General features: G+C 28.1%; 2 protein-coding genes across 2 annotated transcripts; one reads left to right on the top strand and one right to left on the bottom strand.

Annotated features, from left to right (window-relative positions):
* Positions 1–99: 99 nt before the first annotated feature.
* LOC113558612 (SET and MYND domain-containing protein 5) lies at positions 100–8,552 on the bottom strand. Its single transcript, XM_026964107.1, has 10 exons — positions 8,494–8,552; positions 3,849–3,970; positions 2,950–3,077; positions 2,645–2,771; positions 2,385–2,494; positions 2,061–2,169; positions 1,866–1,994; positions 1,631–1,805; positions 324–546; positions 100–259 (listed from the first exon to the last, which is right to left on the bottom strand). The coding sequence occupies exons 2-10, from the start codon at positions 3,894–3,896 to the stop codon at positions 151–153; spliced, it is 1,158 nt and encodes a 385-aa protein (XP_026819908.1). The 5' UTR covers positions 3,897–3,970; positions 8,494–8,552; the 3' UTR covers positions 100–150.
* Positions 8,553–12,249: 3,697 nt separating this feature from the next.
* LOC113558611 (protein CREBRF homolog) lies at positions 12,250–19,609 on the top strand. Its single transcript, XM_026964106.1, is given in 9 exon segments — positions 12,250–12,668; positions 15,517–16,042; positions 16,104–16,205; positions 16,274–16,481; positions 16,544–16,720; positions 17,803–17,876; positions 17,975–18,100; positions 18,910–18,960; positions 18,963–19,609. Coding segments are annotated over 9 exon segments (1,593 nt in total). The 5' UTR covers positions 12,250–12,374; the 3' UTR covers positions 18,998–19,609.

Genomic DNA, 19,609 nt, shown 5'->3' with positions numbered 1-19,609 from the left:
ATGAAAAAAGTATTATTTAGGATTTTCTATATTATGACCTAGAATCTAGGTCCTAGATAATCTAAATAATTTAATATTTTAAAAACTTAAAGAAAAAGATAATTATTTTAATGACATTTTATTTTGAAGTAATAAATTTTAAACAACTATTCAGGTACTATAATCATCTTCCATTTCTGAATCATCATCACTTGTAACGTCTGGTTCATTAATTTGTTCCTCGCATTTAATACACCGACAAGTAAATACATAATTTTCTCTGAATAAAAACAAATAAAAAGTCATTAAATTGCAAAGTTAATATAATAATATGATAAACATACTGTAAATATTTTTGTCTAGTATGTCTGCTGTGGTCTAATTCGCACGGAGCAATATAGCTAGTGTTTATTTCATCACCGGGTTCTATCATTCTAATGGCAACCAATCTCAAAACATGGTTACCATCAAAAACACTTGCTGCGTTTGGAAAACAGCTATGATTGATTGAACTATGTTCTTGAAATAAAGCGGAACCTTCATTATCCAAAAAATCCACTCCAACAACTTTTTAAAACAAAAACCATACATAATTAAATAACTGTAAACCTGGCAAAGTATTTATGGATACAAATGCTAAATATATTTTAATGGTAGTGATCTATACCGGATCAAATATATTTTTATCCAGAGCAAAATAACTGTCATAATTCAGCCCCCTCCTCATACATGCTTATGTACATCTAAAGAAAATTTGGTAATTTGAAGTTCTCCTATCAAGACTTCTGGTGCAAATGCCCACAATCCACTGGCACTGGTAGTAACTATTTATTTAAATATTTAGGCAAATTGTAGCACATAATCACAATTTTAATAAAAAAAAAACGTCATTTAACATATTTACATTTAATTATTTTATTTTATTTTAATTGAGGTATACTTTTATAAGTTTCAAATTTTAAGTTACTTGTAAATCCTAGTATGTTAGTTTTGAGTAGAGTGTAAATGTAAATTCAATTTTTCATTTGTCTATTAATCGCCAAAACATAATTTAATTATTAATGCTTTGTTGTATAATGACAAGCTGATTTTCTTTTCTTTTTATAAGCAGTGCGAAATGGACCACAACGCACCAGAAAATTGTTGTTTGGTAAGACGTTTTCAATAGTATCACAATCAAGAGGATTAAAATTATTAATAATTCTTTTTATAGAAATTAAATGTCTGACAATACAAGTACCCATGTAAAAATTAAACCAGTGACCGCAGTCACTATGAATAACATATTCTGAGAACTATCTATATCTATGTATATTTAATAATTTTGATTGTAAAAGATGACTATGTTGAAAAAAAAATAATAAAGCATTATATTATGGGTTACTCTCATATAACATATTAATTTGATGAGTGTTCTAGTTCATAAAATTTTCCATTTTGAGTAATGTTTACAAGTATATATTCTTTTTATATAAACAATAAAAAATATTAGAAGGTTAATACCCCCTAAATCCCAACTCAGTCATAACAACACCTATGAATATTAGAACATAATATTTCTGGATAAAATATATATAGAAGCTATAAAACACTAGCTATAAGTAGACTCTAATTATTGTGCAACAACTATTTTTAATTAGAAAAATATAACCTTGTTCCATTGCTTCATAAGTGTTGTCTATAAATTGTTCAAATAATTCCAATTGATTGGAAGAAAGATGTTTTTTACAATTATTTGTCCATTGGTGAAAAACACTTGTACCCACACCTTGTCCATTTGTTCCAATCAATGCCAATAATGATTTAAAGCCAGTTGGTGTTAGCCACTATAAATAATTTATTTTAGAATAAACTGATTAATTAGTCAAGTATTATTTTATTTTTACTTGACTGGATTCTCTAACTGGTATGGACTTAAGAACACCAAAACGAAGTTGTTCGATTTGCTCAACAAACTTTTCTCCAAGCATTTTATGTACTAAATGTTCATTTTCATTTTCAGTCCGATGACAAAACTATATAACAAAAACATCTAATAATTATAGTTAAAACTTAGAATAAATTGTAGAGTATTGATTTACATTAGAAACTGTTTGATTAGCCTGTTGTGGTGAAGCAGATAATTCAATTGTTGCCAACAAACGGCACAATAGCATGATGTTGTGGCTTTCAGGTGGATAATGCATTGTCCTGTACATAATAATAAACAAAAAAAAAATGTAGTATTATGTGTATATTAAACAAATGTATTATTAGTATGGCTTTATTAATTTTACAAATTTGTGTCATACTTTAAATTATATTTAATTAATATGTTTATTAAACCTAATAAGAATATTTATATCCTTTTTTGTAAGATTGAGATAATTTACACATGTACAAAAATCTGTAAATAATAAATATACCTCCATAATTCTTCCAAACAATGTAATGGATCACTGCTGTCTGGTCTGCAAAGAAGTTGGTGATAACGATTATATGCAGTTTCCAAACATGTAGAACTGCAATACCAAACCTATCATTCAAATATTATAAGCTTGTATTTTTTATATTTGTCTATTATATGGTTAAATAGTTAGCAGTTTATATAATTGTATAATAAATAAGATCAATTAATATAACACTGATATAATTTTAAAATAATAATGAACACAGCAATACTCACTTTACAAGATTGACACTGTACATAATTTTGTATTTTATCTTTTATGGGACAATATTCTTCAAAAGGGATTTTTGTAATTGCTGCATTTGTTAATCTGGTAATATTTTCTGAAGTAGTTTCTAAAGGGCTAATAATATATTATATTATAAATATTATAATAGAAACAAAATGTCTTTATCAGGAAACTTTATTTTTTAAAAAGGTAAAATATCACCACCAGATAAAATAGTTTTATAACTTATAATACATTTTAAAAAAACAATAATACAATATATATAAGAAAATAATAAAATGGTAATATTTACCAAAGACAATGATTGCAAGCACGATATCCATAAACACTATTCCAAGAAAATTGACAGGATACAAATGGTTCTTCAGTAAAAATTAAATCATCTTCTTTAAAGTGTTTGGTTGCAACAAGACACTTACCCTAAAATAAATGTTATAATTTAATAATAAATTACATTTTAATATAATAAAATTTACAGACGTGGATAAATGTGTTTAATATTAAATTTGAATATAGACAAATAGTAATTAATTTCATTCTTCTAAATGTATCTACTTAAAAAATATCAGTGAATACATATACTACATTAGTTTGATATTATTTATACAACAGTATTGCGTTATTGTATTCACTTATGATGTAGGGTGAAAATGTTAAAAAAAAGGCCATATATAAAAGTACAAAAAATCAAAGTAAAATAATATGATTAATAAAAGTTAATTAGTAATTACTTATTAAGAAATAAACAGTGAAATTAGTATTAAACTATAAACTATTTTCCCTACCCAATACAATAAAAAATATAACAATTTTATTTCATCACACTTTCACACTTAGTATAATAAATTGCACTTTACTCTCGTAATATCATGATGCTAGTAGAATTTATTGATATTTAATAAATAAATATTCATTTAAAAAAAATACATTTTTTTCACTTTTTAGCTATTTGTCTATGCTTTTTTTGTTATATTTTTAAACCCCCTCACCAGAAATTTATTTTGAACCCTAAGATCAATTTAGACATAGTTTTAATATGACTTAATAGTTAATATAGTAATATCATGAAGGGATTAAATAAATAACTACTTAAAACATTGTCGACACAGCTACACCACATAAGAACTAGGCGATTGATTATCAATATAAATGTACCGATAATCATTTTAGTATAATGTGAAATTTACTTACTTTTACTGGGTCATAAGTAATTATGTATCCTTTGTCGTCGGTATCCATTTTGGCCTTCGAAGAGACGATTTTACAAGTACACGTTTTTTACCGGTAGGTACTAAGTCAGTAGTCAGTAGTTACTAGTAACAGTATAGTAACTTGTTAGTCATAGATAAAGGAATCTATACCCATAGGTTAGGTAGGTGTTATCCACAACACAACACGTGTGTAAATAGTAAATATGATATCAAGTATCGACATGATAACAATAACAATATTAGCTTTAATAAAAGTTTGAAGGAATAGTAAAAATATTATAGTACTAGATTACTAGACAGTAAACAATGTTTCAGATGTTTTCAGCGGCGTATATAGAAATTAATTTCAGGAGGGGTTAAATTTATATTCTTAAATTCTAATTAATTATACAATCAAAATCAATGCCCGTACCGACCATACATTTCAAGGAGGGTTTGAACCCCTACCCACCTATAAACGCCACTGGACATTTCAGTAATTATAATATTAATTATTAATTAATAACCAATGGCCTATGGCAGTGGTTTTCATTAGGTGCCGCGAGTATCCACTAAGTGTGCCGCGGTTTTTCCATAAATTATCGATTGCATTGAGTTGTGATATAAGAAAATGCGGGTATGTGTTAACTATTCGTCCAAGAATTTAAAATATTTGTAAGCCCATCAATTACATATTTCTTATTAAATGTATATATAATTATAATTAATTCAAAACAATTTTGTTCATCTAAAAAAAAAGTAAGTGTGCCGTGAAAATTTTTTGAAGTATACGGTATGCCGTGTATAATAAAAGTTTGAAAACCACTGGCCTATGGTGTTAAATCATTATGATTCTTGACCCTTGTTTTTGTGAAAACCTTTAGCGAATTTAAGAAGGTGGTCGAGGAGCCTCCTCCCTTTTTTTACTGTTATATTTGTAAAGGTAATCGGTAAAAAAGACCAAGGAAAAAAAGAACAAATTTTAAAAATGTTAAATATATTTATTGATTATTAAAATTAAAAAAGTATTATTTACTAGGTACATATAGTACTTACACACACATTTACATTTACACAACTCGTAAACACAAAACACCGTACCAGTACAACATATACCTAACATTTAATCTTAAATATTATGTTTACAAAATTCTATATGATAAATAAATTATATAATAATATGAAAAAAATTTCCCTCTACCCCCTCCCCATCACCAAAAAATCATAGATTCGCAACAGATGAAGACCCATGACTATACGAAAAACGATTCTGAACGGAGATCAGAGATGCTGTTGGCATTAATATTAGAGCCATTTGATTTGACATACAATCAAACTTAAAGGCAATAACATTATCTAAGACATTTCGTAGTTTTTTTATATTTAATTTGAGAGTTATAGTTATGTAAGATATTAATTTTAAAATGCTCATTACTCACTTTAAAAATATTAAAATTAAAAACTATTTGTTAATAAAAGCCTATGAGATGCCCTAGCCCCTAGGTCCCTAGATAATATTATTACTTTTAAGTTTGATAATTATTGATTATAAGATTAAAGCTAACAGCATACATTTGAATCCGCTGAATTCAAATTTGCTATATTTTATATTCGTTAAATGAAGATAACACATTTCTATGAATAAATCCCGATTGCAGTATACCCACAGAATAAATCTAACTTTTGAATGCGTGGTTACCAGAAACGTATTTACGTTTTTGTCTTGGAGGGAAATATAAAATTATCCAATAGCCACTAGCACGAATAAAGATATATCTTAATTCGTGGCCACTAGTCACAAACTATGTGTTGCCCCTCTCAATCCCTAGATAGCCATAATATCTAATAATATTACTTGAGATTAAATGTTTAACAAATATAAAATTGAATAAGTCGCTATTACAAATACTAGTAATTTTTTTTTTTTAATTACCTACCTCTAATTATATTTGTATATACAACCATAATTATAAAACAATATTGTATATTGGTATAATAACGGGTAATTGAGTAAGTCTAAATTTCACAAATGGCGTTTTAATCTTAATATTAAGTACAAAAAGGATTCTAGTTTAAGCAGTATCTTTTGACAAGAATATTATAGATTGTATACGTTGAATAGGTCCCTGACTGATTGCATTTTAACTTTCTCGGAATGTGAAGCAATCGATAATTTTTTATCTAAGGAATTGGAGTAAAAATTTAATTTTTAAAACATTTTGGACCAATAGAATTTAACTAGATCGTTAACAGTTGGTAATTTCAAGACTTTATGAAAGTTTTTGTTAGTTACATATAACATATTATGAAGAGGTGAACCTAATTAGGCGATGTATGCTTATTGACTGAAATACTTGAAGGGTTTTATAGTCTTGGACGGATTTGCAACTCCCCATAGTTAAATATGCCATAGAGCCAAACCAGATGGTTTATCAACTTGTAAATTGTAAAGTTTATTCATTCAGGATAGTGTTTTGATTTTAAGAGGGATCTTAGGAGTTAGGAGGTGCAGTCTAAAATTTTTATCTTCTCATTTTTGTTTTAGATGCGACTATACGAGCTTCACGGAAGACGTTTATCAAATGTTAGCCCTAAGTACTTCAGTAGGTATTTGAGTTCGTTTGCTATTGAATATGATAGATAGATTGATAGAATTAAGCAATGTAAAAGTTATATAAGTGGACTTGGTTTGATTTATTTCTATTTTTGAGTGACTTCCTTTTGGGACACCTGCTTTAATAAGATAGTTGAAATAGTTGAATAATTGTTTTTGAGACGAATACCAAAAAAAAGTCTGATAGGTAAAAGAAATTCATCTATTTTGTGATCATACTCTAATCTCAATAGTCAATTGAAAGATCATATGTTATTTACAACCACGGTTCTTAGTTTCTTACTGTGATTTATAACAAAAATTATGTATTGGCGCCATCTAGGTTCCTTATGATTCACGAATATGACTGAAAGTCTGAAAATAATGTCTTAAAGACCTGCTTGCTGTACTTTAATATTAACAATGTTTTGTATACACTATGCAATTCTACTTCACATTTATGAGGGACGCTTACCAGTTACCAGTGGTGGCAACTCTACAATTTTTCAAATTTTAGGTAAGAAACTTAACTTTTTTTTAAACTTTCATTCAATGATCGGGAGATATACCTATAATGGATAATATGTAGTATTATATCTTATTAGTCCGTGTCTCATACAAGTCATACGGTCACTACCAAACATTGCGAGGTAGGTATAGGATAATATAGGCTGACGTGCAGTAGACTATTTAACACGATTTAAGATACATGTATACAATCGTGCTCATTACGCAACCAGTTTACCTATAGCCGTAATTAAGAGTAATTTAGTTTAATATTTATATCCACGTACAGTACACTCAATATTGTGAGCTAAACATCAATAATATAAGAACGAATAGGACCATTGCAAAATATAAGCTTAATTTATTGTCATTATTGTCAACTACGTTTGAGGTCGTGGACTTTTTTGAGAGATAATTGGACAGTTTTTATCGTTTGTTTAAGGGGTTAACAATATGGAATATGGATCTATTTAGGGTTAACGGTTATGTAATAAAAAGTAAAACCATGAATAAAGACATCTTTAATTGTGATCGTGAGTAAAACCATAGACTAAGCAATTTAGCGATAAGCATTTAAGAATAGCTTAGTCCAAGCTAGGTTTAAGAATCTAAGATGTAGTCCACGAGTAAAACTAAACAATGGAATTATTGCAAATAATAGGTCTCAATTCTTAAATGCTTATCACTAAATTCACGCGTGATAAGCATTGTTAAAATCGTTGCTAAATAATGTGATAATTACAGATGTAAAAAATTAATACAATTTTTTATTATCTTTAATGTTACATTCATTCCGTTGATACCATAAAAAATATACCACGAAACTGGTATGAATGGTATAATATAACAACAGATAAGCTAATTTTAAATTTGAGTTATATTATGTTATACTTCATGATGTCTCCCCACCCACGCTTTTATAAGAATCTCTCTAACTATAAGCGGTGGGTGATAAGGCTCTGTTTCTATTTTATCTAACTACTTACAAAATCAATAAGATTCTATCATAGATTATGATATGATTGTGCGGATACCTAATGGTGTGTGTGGGGGGGGGGGTGTAAAGACTTTAGTCCCTTCTTTATTGATTCGTGTATAAATGGTTCATAAATCGTAAAATCCAAAAATTTAAAATATAAACAAAATTATTAATATAGTTATCAAATCTTATCCATGACAAAATATATTTATACATTAAACTATCATATTATATTATAATTATTATTACAATTGTAATTTTTTTTTTTAAATTTGTTCCCCATTTAAGATTTCTAGACCCGCGCCTGGACTTAAATAATATAACTGTATAACCATGTTATATATAAATAAATATCGCTGACATAATATAATGATAAAATCATCCAAGCAAAAACGACATTGTTTTGTTGGAAAAAGTCAAAAGATACGTAATTTGCACAGGGCACAGGTATTACAGTTATCTTTCTAACTATATTGGCACTATTAAGTTGGGAATTCTTTGGTATAGGGGTTGCGAATTTATGTATTATTTCTACGATAATTATATACATTTGTGGATATAAATTACCTATGCTCAGCTTGCTACGGTCTGCTTATTTTATCATAAAAGCTTTATCTGTAAAATAAAAAATTTAATATCAGATCGTATATTTTTCTTGTGCAATATCATACTGCAAATCTTCTGTACGAAACACATATCACAAACTAAATGGTTATAATATATTATGATACGGTTGGCAACGATAGTTATTACAGTAAAAATTAGAAAATAAATCGTAGTTTGCGTTAAAAAAACTCGCGACGTCCGGGACGCAGTAAACGATTAGAAAAAAACCCGTAATCCCCCGCAAGTCCGCGACCCACTTGTCAGACAAAGTCGTAGAAATTACAATATTTTAAGGCATGCCATGAGTCCATGCGGTTTGGCCGTCGATCGGTTCGGAAATCGAAAACATTCCGCACCAATAGTTGTGGAGGGGAGGACCGAGACAAAGCTCGCCATTGGCTGGGCGTTATATGTAAACAAGTGAGGCACCATCGATCGAGTTTTCGTCATGTGACCTTTGATTTCATTTGTCCGAAAAATACCAACAAGATGTTTGTTTATTATTATTTTTTTCAAACCGTTTCTCCCTTCCCACACAGTACACATAAGCACTATAATTATACATTAAACTATGGTGGCCTAACATCATCAATATTATTATTTTTGCTTTCGTCTCACGGCCAATGCGGCGCTAGTTACTGTGCACTGTAGATGCATGTAAACACGGGCCAACGGGTTTCTCGCGCACGCCACGAACATTTATTATCGTCGTAATCTTCTGCCCGCGCGCTCAAGACCGTTGTAATAATAACAACAACAATAAAAAATAGTATCGTTGTCAATCGCGTGATATTTTTGTTTTGTTTTCCACCGTTAATCGTTAATATTATATTATAGTTGTTACTAATTGAGTAATACACTACTATTATTAATACAGTATTACAGTAATACAGTGACCGTCGCCGCGAACGGTTTTCATCGATCCGAGACTCCGTGCCCAACAAGTGTGCATCGCCGCGAACAATTATAAATATTATTATTAATCGAGAGTTGTGTTGTGCGCTCGTCGTCGACACGCGGTGTGTACCTTTTTTGTGTTTCGTCCCGAACGCAGTGCCCGTAAACGCGACTCCCTGGGAAACCGTGCTATACCGAATTCGGATAAAAATTCCGCGGGGGGGCCCACCTGCTCGCCAACGTCGCGCCGTCGAAAGTCATGGCCGCGCGCGTTTCTTTGTCGTCCGCCTGTCGTCGTCATCGCGTCGAATCGTCATTGCCGTCGCTAAAGGAGTACCCACTACCGCTTAGAGCGCCGTGCGCCGTCGTCGCCACTGCCGCCGTTGCGGTTCCGCTGCTGCTGGACGCGGTCGTCCGTTGCCCGTCGACAAAAGGTAAATATAAACAAAGAATATATAATACCATTGTACACTGTGCCTGTAGTGTTGCAGTAGTGCAATAATCATTATCCATCCTCGTGGCCTCTTATCATAATCGCGTGTCCTTGATAACCCCCCAATAGCCCCGACTCGCGCACGCACACGCACGCGTCATGTCCGAGAGCCCGTGGCGTGGCCTAAATGCTAATGTAAAACATGTAAATACACGTACGCGCGCGCGTGCTTGCGTTTATTATGTGCGCTTGTATATACATATTTCATGTTTATAAATTATAATAGTAATAATTGTGTAAACTACTTTTGTTTATCACCGTGTCCGTATTGGTATTTACGTGTGTGCATGTTTGCCGAGCTGCTGTAAGTGCGCGCGCACTTCACGCGTGTCTGTGTGTGTGTGTGTGTGTGTGTGCGTGTGCGTGTGTGCCTTGTTTGATTTAAACTTTAAATCGGATAGCCTTTCGACTCTTTCGGCGCGGACTCTGCTGTCGAAAATTTATTAATCGCGCGCGACCTGTGGGTTATTTACGAGCTTCGGTCGGCGGGGTGGTAGCGGTGCGGTCGTGCACGTCGACGGGACCCGTGTGCGCGAAACGGTCCGCTATGATTGGCGATAATTTTCGCCTGCTCGACTTGTTGCGCGGTGCTCGCTATGCTAATTTTTTTTGCGAACGCAGGACCAACCGAACCCTACAAGGTAGGTGCAGACTCCGCGATATTATTCGGTACGTACACCACCCCATATTTACCCCGACGACATACCTATAACGTAGACGTAGTAATAACCCCCGGGACAACGGACAGTACTTATACGTGCAACGAAGTTTTTCGCCCGAACGCTACACAAAGTATACATTGATTGATATTAATCCTTTTTTCTGTCTTCCCGATCGTTGTGTATAGAGTAGGTTGTACTACGTTATTTCGTGTTCTAATGCACTGTCGTGGACAGCGGTGAATAAATTATAAACAGCTGTTCAATTGTTAACGACAATGTGTTTTATACTATAGTAATACATTATTATTTATTTATTTTTACGCCGCGAGGTATGCACTATGTGTGAATACCAACAGACTAGTAGACAACAGTTGTATACGCGAACTATAACCTTATTATGATGCATGCTGGTATTTATTGAAATATCTAATAATAATAATAATTAGGTACCGATTTAATCATAATTTTATGATTTATTTTTTCAACATTATTAGTATGTATAATATAAATAATATATACTTATCTAATTACATGTCACTTAAATCAATACGAGCTGTGTCATTTTTCTTTAATTTATGACACCTAATCAAAATATTTATAGAAATTGAAAATGTTATGTTTATTACATACACACTTAAATATTTTATTACTTTGTATCTGTTGTGAACGAAAATAGGTATTCATGATTCATTTTTTAATCATCAATATTGTGTAGGTCTACACTTGCCTACAATAATTATTAAAAATATTGTCCTCATCTGCAGACTGTGCAGTACCTGTTGCATTATATTGTGGTTAAGTGAACATTAAGTTTTTATATAAATATTTTTAAATTAATGAACAAATAAAACATCTGATTGCTTAATTATAAGTGTATTTACTTATATAAATAAATTGTTTATTCACTGTTCAATTTAAACAACTTAAAAGAGTTATGTGATGATTTTTCAAATTTCGGCTAATTCTATAAAATTTGGAAATTTTATTTTAGTTTCCACATTAATATTATAATACTTTTCCACTAATATACTACTCTACAATTTCATTCATACCGATATACTTCACAAAACATATTTGTTCATGTTTCATATATTATCATTAAAATGAATTTTAAGGATTTGTTAACACAAGTGCCCTATATAAATTCAATTTCTCTAATCCAAAAATATTATTAAAATGACAAATACATGTGAAAATGGCCACAAAATGTTTTAAAAGGAATCAAGATGATGATGTCAACGAAGGGGTCTTGTAATTTATTATTAGAATAATTAGATTTATAAAAATCAATAAATAAACTCATTATTTTGTATTCATTTTATTGTTATGGATTGCGAGGAGATAACAAACCCAAGTGGTTGGGCTATAACAAACAAGTACCTTTGATGTCTTGTTTGTAATAATATATATATATAACATAGATTTATTTAATTTTATAAAATCTTAACAAAACTTGTTGTTTCAAAATGTAATATACCCATTTTATAACTAAGGGTTGGAATAAGAATGTCAAGTTATAAAAAAAAAAACTAGTTTTAATCATGATTATGGTATTTAAGCATATTGAGACGACTACTTAAACTTTAAAATGTTTAAATAATACATTTTTTGTTGTGATTTTCTTGATACTAGTTTTAATATAATATTTTCTTTTTCTTTTTTCAGACAAATAAAAATTGAGAAAAAAATAAGAATTCTATTACTTAATTTCTTTAATGCTTAAATAAGTAAAAAGTGGATTTTTAATTTTTGAAAATAAATCACTTGTATATATTACATAAGAAGATAAAATGAATAACAAAGAGTATACAAACTTTTTCGGCACAATGGAAACTAAACGTGTATTAAAAGCTGATTATCCTACAGAAGGTTCATCATTAGGGGTACCTATACCAATAAGGAAGAATGGAGATCTTAATTCATTACAAGATTATGGATTTGAATTGTTTGATACAACAAATGATCTTATTCAAGATCCTATGGTAGTCAATAATGCTGATCAAAATTTTTTCACTAATGATACTGGATGGATAGGAAGATCTGATGAAATGTCTTTCATAAAAATGGATGAAGACATTTTTCAGGTAAGACAATTATTATTTATTGTTAATTTTTAATTTTATCTTGACATAAACTATCTTCTTTTAAATTAAAATTATTGGTTTATCTATCCTTTTTTCGGGTGACTCCTTTCCCATCATTTAAACAAATTTAAAAATCTAATTCCTTTATTGTATAAGGTATTTACACCTTATAACAACATTACTAATATTACATATTGTAAATATCAAACTTTGTTTCAACTAAAGAAAAGTATTATTTTTACTTGAACGTGCATTCAAAATGTTTTTTTATAGAACTGATTTCTTTTTCTTCCTAAAATAGTTATGAGCAAGCCTTTATACAACTTTTAAACTGTTTCATTACATTGGTAAATTTGATTAGACAGGTAGTTGATATTTGTTTTTTTTTTATAACTGTATTTTTCATTCTTTAATTTGAGAGGACATTTAAAAATTTAACAATTGTTAAAGCATTTTTATTTTAACATGTATGCAAAATCTTATAAGTGTTATGTAATTCATACTTTTAAAGTATTTAAAATTGGGTTACTTAACAATTAAAAATATTTAATAACTACTATTTATACTATATTCAATATTTGTGAGTTTTTAAAAGGACTATATCTCTCATATTTTTTTTTCAATTAATTATTCAGTTGACTATAATAATAACTAGTTATATAATTAAAAATTAACACAAAATATACCTATATTAATGATTTATCTTGAGATAAAATAACCCAACTTAATATTTTAATGAATTTATAAGATAATTATTTTTAAGTATAGATATATATACCATTTAATTAGTTATAATAACAGCTCAAATTTTAATGTTCTAAAAATCAATACATTTATTCATAGTATTAATACCTAAACACAAGTATCTATTTTAATAAACTTATTATTTTTTTTAAATAAGTTTAACCATGTTGAATCATTAAATTTAAAATCTGGTTGTAATTCACCAGTAATCATGAGAATATCTATATATTCGAGGTTCATGTTATTTTTAAATCAGATTACTCGGTGTATAATATTTTATAATACTAAAATTATTTTTGTTTTTTTTTTTCATATTCTGAGAAATAAGTAAATATTATAAGTATAAATTAGTAAAAAAAAGGTTCTGTCTGAAACTTTTTATTGTATAATAAAGCATTGTGGCAAGTTATAATAGTTATAATAAATAAAATGTTGATAAATTGAAATTTGAGCCTTAATTATTACTAATTGTTTGGATAAATTCATGTTAATTGTTTAGATAGCACATTAACCAACAATTATTATATTTTAATGATATTCTATATTTCTATGTCTGTTGATCACTTATTGCCTATCATATTGTATACTATTTATATTTTTTGAATGATTATATTCATTTCAATTATTAAAATACAAATTATATACTGATTCATTCTATTATTCAGCTATATGTTTTACAGAGGAAAAAAGTTACATAAAGAAGGATAAAATGTACTCATGTGTACTTATGAATTTGGTTATACCACTCCAAGTTGATTCTTTTATAATTAACTTACTTATAGTAGACCACATTTGTAATCAAAAATATGGTATGCAATTTAAATATACATACATTATTAATGAAGTCCAAGTATGACACAGTAGGACTTCTTATCTGATGCCTTGCATTGAAGTTAAATTGTGGTATGTGCAAAATATCACATGGCTAACTGGGATTTTTAGTAAAATGTGTTATTACTTACATCAGCCTCTGCCCAACTATATTTATTAAAATACTAGGTAAATATTAAAATATTAGAAAAAAGTATATAATCAATTTTAAATTAAATTAGTAAAAATATTTAAAATATCAATAAACATTTTCCATCATTAATGATGCTTGTTTAGTTTATTTATATTTTTTATTGACTAATTCAATTTAAGATTGATGAAATTAACCGATAATCTAAAAATCATACACAATGATTCTTATTTCCATAATATTTGGCAATACTTTTTTATATTTTTTTTTTCGGTATCTGAGTATTTCATATAAAACACTTTCCATTATTGCACAAATTTATTAAATCTCGTAGCTTATGTTTATTTAATTTAATTGACATATTAATTAAACTGATTAATTTTTTCAAATTATAATCAATTATTTGTATTAAATATTCTTTCAAATTATAACTAATTGTTCATATTAAAAAAAAATTATTTAATAATTATTAAATAGTGTTAAATTTGTAATTTTATTTAAACATGTTTCACGAAAATATTCGATAGTGATATTAGAACTAATTATAATAAAATTTCAATAAAATTTAAAATTAGTTAACATATTTGGACAGTTGCGTAGCTGGAGTTCAATCTAAGAGGGGGGGGCTAAATTAAATCTTTGTATTTATTACCTATTTAAGCGTTAATCATGATTAAAACATTGCTAATAAAAAATTTCGCATACCCATGCCACCCTCTTCCTTAGCTACGCCGCTGTATTTGCACCACCACGCTTTAATAGGTATATCAAAATCTATGTGTGGTTTTGTTGAGTGTTTTTTTTTTATTATTTGTGCAGTAATGGGGATCGTCCTTTGGATAGAACTAAGATATTATATCTGGTAATTTATCCTTATAAATTATGTACTTGTAAATTATCAAGTATCTATCGATTGTTTTTAAACTTAATTTAATATTAAACAGTTTTGTTTTTATTACTATTAATACTCAATCAGACTTCTATAAGTATTATTCGATAATTAACTTCTTTTAAGTCTTGCTTAGTGTTAAGTTTAAAATTGAATTTTTAGTTGATCTGAGCTCTTATTTAAAGATATATTCATTTTCTAAATTATGTTAGAATATTTTTAAATACATATTAATAGTAATTTTACTGATGCAGGTAGATCAATCCGATTTGCTTCATGGACCAACATTAGCAGAATTAAATGCCAATGGCGGTGAATCTTTATTAGAAGACCTCAATTTTGATGATCTATTATTACCACCTGATTCAGTAAAATCTGAAATACCTGACTCTGTTCCATTAATGAGTTCATACTTGATAGATCATGTTGTTAATACTAGCCCTGTTAACCGACCAAGTTCTTCAAAGTCTGGCTTTCAACTTTCACCGAATAGTTGCAGTTCACGTTCATCACTTTCTCCTGGTCCAACAAATTCAATAACATTACAAGAACTCTTGAAAAAAGAAACAAAATCACAGAAGTGTTTATCTCCTCCTATATTTGGAACTAGTGTTCCAGGATCAGGATTTATGTTGGCTAGCAGATCAAGAGGAAATCTTTCATCTTCAGCACCTACTCATCTTGGACTTGAACAAATATGGCAGCGTAGAGAACCTCGACAGCATTTATTATCCACTGGATCATTAGTAGAAGCGGGATCTACTTCCTCGCTTTCAACTGGTTGGTTTAAAATACACTTTAGTGAAACAATTATAAAAATATTGATCTTAATTTATTTAAGGAGGTGTGTTAAGTCCAGAAGCTTACGATTTTTCTTTAGATGAAGCCATTGATGATTCCGATGATGACACAGAACAAGAAGAAGATTATTCATCTGATAATGGTTAGATTTCAATAAATAATGATACTTAAAAGTACAATATTCTACCATTATTATTTTTAAATTTATAGATTCAGGCGGGGATAGCGATTGTGGTGGCACGTCTGCTAAATCATCTTCACATAAAGATAGATTTTTTTGGCAGTACAATGTTCAGTCTAAGGGTCCTAAAGGTCAACGATTAGTTTTAAAATGTAAGCTAGAAGATCCACATTGCTTAAATGAGGTTACTGATCCAGTATTTAGTCCGAATTGCTCAATACAAGGAATTAAGCATAGGTAAATTGCAATTATTTGTTTATGAATTAAATAAAATATAAGGAATAATTAAATTGTTTTAGTGGTAAAGCAAGAAAGGGAGATGGTAATGATTTAACACCAAATCCTAAAAAATTACAGTCAATTGGTAGAGAATTGGATAAACTGAATAGAAGTATAACTGAAATGACACCAGTCAGTGAGTTGCCATTTAATGTTAGACCAAATACACGTAAAGAAAAGAACAAATTAGCATCCAGGTACATTTTATGTTTAAAATAAGTTTTTAAACAGGGTTGGCTAAGCCCATTCTATTATTTTTAATTTTAAATAAATGTTTTTTCGTTATTGAAGGTAAAAATAAAAACAAACAGGCAATTGCCACTTTAAAAATAATATATTTTAAATGATGAAGTATATTGTACTGTACTTAATTATAAATTATAATTCACCTATATTCTAAACATATAAAATGATCTAATTAACTTATTTAGAATAAAGAATTAAACTTTTTGGAATTAAGTTTAAGTTATACCATAATATTTTTAAAAAGTCTCTAAAATTTATGCGTTATAAAGTATTAAATAAAGTCACGGTAGATATTTATATATTCGATTATTTTGTAATGAATATTCTAAAATTTAAGTTTAATAATTAATAAATTAATAACTTTTTTTATGGGTTTTACTTTGGGTATAATTAGTTTGTTTTTAAAAACAAAACTCATTTAAACCCACCCTAAAATTTTACAAAAACCCTAGGTGATTTTAGATTTTTGGGTTTTATTAATAAAACATGTAATTTTCCAATTTTAAATAATATTAAATAGCTAATTATTTTATTTTATTAAATAGAAAGCTTATTCATACTAATTTTGAACATACTCAGTCAAGATTGTAACTGTATGTGATTGTCTTAAATTTTAATGATTGAGTGTTAAAAAATCTTTCTTATTTTAAAATAATAATTCTGTGGATAAAATGTATGTTATCTTAATTCTTAAAACCGAACAATTAAATTAATAATCTACAGTGGCTCTGTCTTTGGATGACATCATTATTTTGTATTATATCACTAAACTTGAGTAGATATGATAATATTATGATATTCTAGTCTTTATATAATAGTCTTAAAACTTATATTTTATATTAATAAATTATAATAACGTAGAATTTTTTTAAACACATTTGTTTATTTTACCAATTTAATATTTAAAATTGTTGACATTTTATTAAGGTACTTTATATGTTAAATTTTTTATTTTGCAGATTTTTTTATCTTATTTGATTGATTATTGCTTATAACTTGTTTGATTAATATAAAATAATAATTGTATTTACAGAGCATGCCGGTTAAAGAAAAAAGCTCAACATGAAGCGAACAAAATAAAACTTTTTGGATTAGAAACCGAACACAGTAATTTATTTTTTTTTTTTTTTTTTTTTATCAAATCAATATAATAAGCACTTAGAAATTTATTATATTTATGTTTAAAACTTAATTCATTTTTTTAGAGCGTTTGATTAATGCTATAGCTCAAGTGAAACAGATGTTAGTCTCTAGAACAACAAGTGACTCATTTCCTAAAGAAAGTCAAGAATTGACAAATGCCAGTGAGAAAATTGCTAAAAATGCTACTAGTAAGTAATTTTTTATTTTATATTAAGATTTTGTGGATAGCAAGGAAACGTAATTAGCTTGTGCATGCAACTGACAGAGTCATTGCTCCTATCCAATTCCTCAATCATGCGGTGAATGGTGTATGAACACTTTGGCTAGTCTCTTACTGAAGCGCTCTCACAAAAAGTTTTTGGGCTGGTATTTTGGTTAAAATGCCCAAGACTAAATAATTTTTGGTTACTTAAAGTTAATGATTCATTTATTTTTTTACATACATAGATAATAATTGTTTAGCTTTGTTGGACTCAACTTAAGTAGTTATATATAATAAAATAAAATTTGTTCTCATAGAAGTCAAAGTTTACTATTCTAATTAATAACAGACTATTCTACTTAGGAAGTAGCTATGACTTTTATGGCCTAAATTTTTCTTTATGATACCAGTTTTTACAATTTGAATTTTTATAATATTTAATTTCTACATTCCCTAATATGTTTTTAAAGTGTTGTCTACCCTAATAAATCTTACCTTTGAATAAAATTAACACTTATATTTTTTTTGTAATATTTATTATTTTTTGCTATAATGGAAAATGCACATTTTAAAATTTATAGGAAATTTCATAATTAATTTTTGTTTTAAAATGATAAATATTATAAAAGAAAAACAAGTTATCTCAATAAAAAATAAAATTTTCTAGTGGTGGTTGATTTATTACTTACATTATCCCCATAATTATGCCACTATCTATACTTAATACTGAAACACTTCAAATTAATATACTTAACTAATAATGTTTTATATTATTATTCTTATTTTATTATTTAGGATTAAAAGTTGCCGGACAAACTACAGAATTTGTAAACAAAGTTCTGGAGAAAACCAAATTAGGTGCACGGCGAGGTGGCTTGGATGAGCTATAGTTGCCAAAAATCAAGTACCATTAAACTAGTCTTTATGTAAGTTATTAAGTTAAGATATTATTAAAGATAATTGCCAATAAACTCTTATTATGATTAAGTTGACCACCAAAGGAGTCATTAATGTTATTATTGTATCTGTTGTTTTTATTTTTAATACTATTGATTAATGATTATAAATTTTCAGTCAATTATAAAATCCTACTACTTCCCAGAAAGTATGTTATTTTTTTCAATATTAACAGTATCATTTCTGATACTTTAATTCTTAATGACTTGATTTATCCTTATAAATTGTAACTGTTTTGTCAAAATAATTTTGATTTGTTATTATTATTTTTATTATATTTTTTGTCTCTTTTGAGCATATATTTTTACACCGTTTAACTATGTTCGGTAATTATTACTTATTAATTATTATGTGTTTAATATTGTTAAAAAAGGCATATTGTTTAACTGCATGATTATGTGTGTGTACATTTGATTGAGTAGATCCATTTCATTACAGTATTGTTCAATACATTATAAGTTGGCATACTATTAAAATAATTTTATTGTTGATAAAATGTTTATATACATTTCTACAAAAAGAATTTCTAAAAAAAAAA

This window comes from Rhopalosiphum maidis, chromosome 4, assembly GCF_003676215.2.
Source record: "Rhopalosiphum maidis isolate BTI-1 chromosome 4, ASM367621v3, whole genome shotgun sequence".
NCBI lineage: Eukaryota > Metazoa > Arthropoda > Insecta > Hemiptera > Aphididae > Rhopalosiphum > Rhopalosiphum maidis.
Note: the sequence above shows the minus strand (reverse complement) of the source record. Positions and strands in the feature narration are given on the sequence as shown.

Coding starts and splice junctions, on each gene's coding strand:
- LOC113558612 (XM_026964107.1), bottom strand. CDS start 3,896: ATGGATACCGACGACAAAGGATACATAATTACTTATGACCCAGTAAAA. Junction 2,495..2,644: donor TACAGTGTCAATCTTGTAAA/GTGAGTATTGCT, acceptor TTTGAATGATAG/GTTTGGTATTGCAGTTCTAC. Junction 547..1,630: donor TTATGAAGCAATGGAACAAG/GTTATATTTTTC, acceptor TGTTTTAAAAAG/TTGTTGGAGTGGATTTTTTG.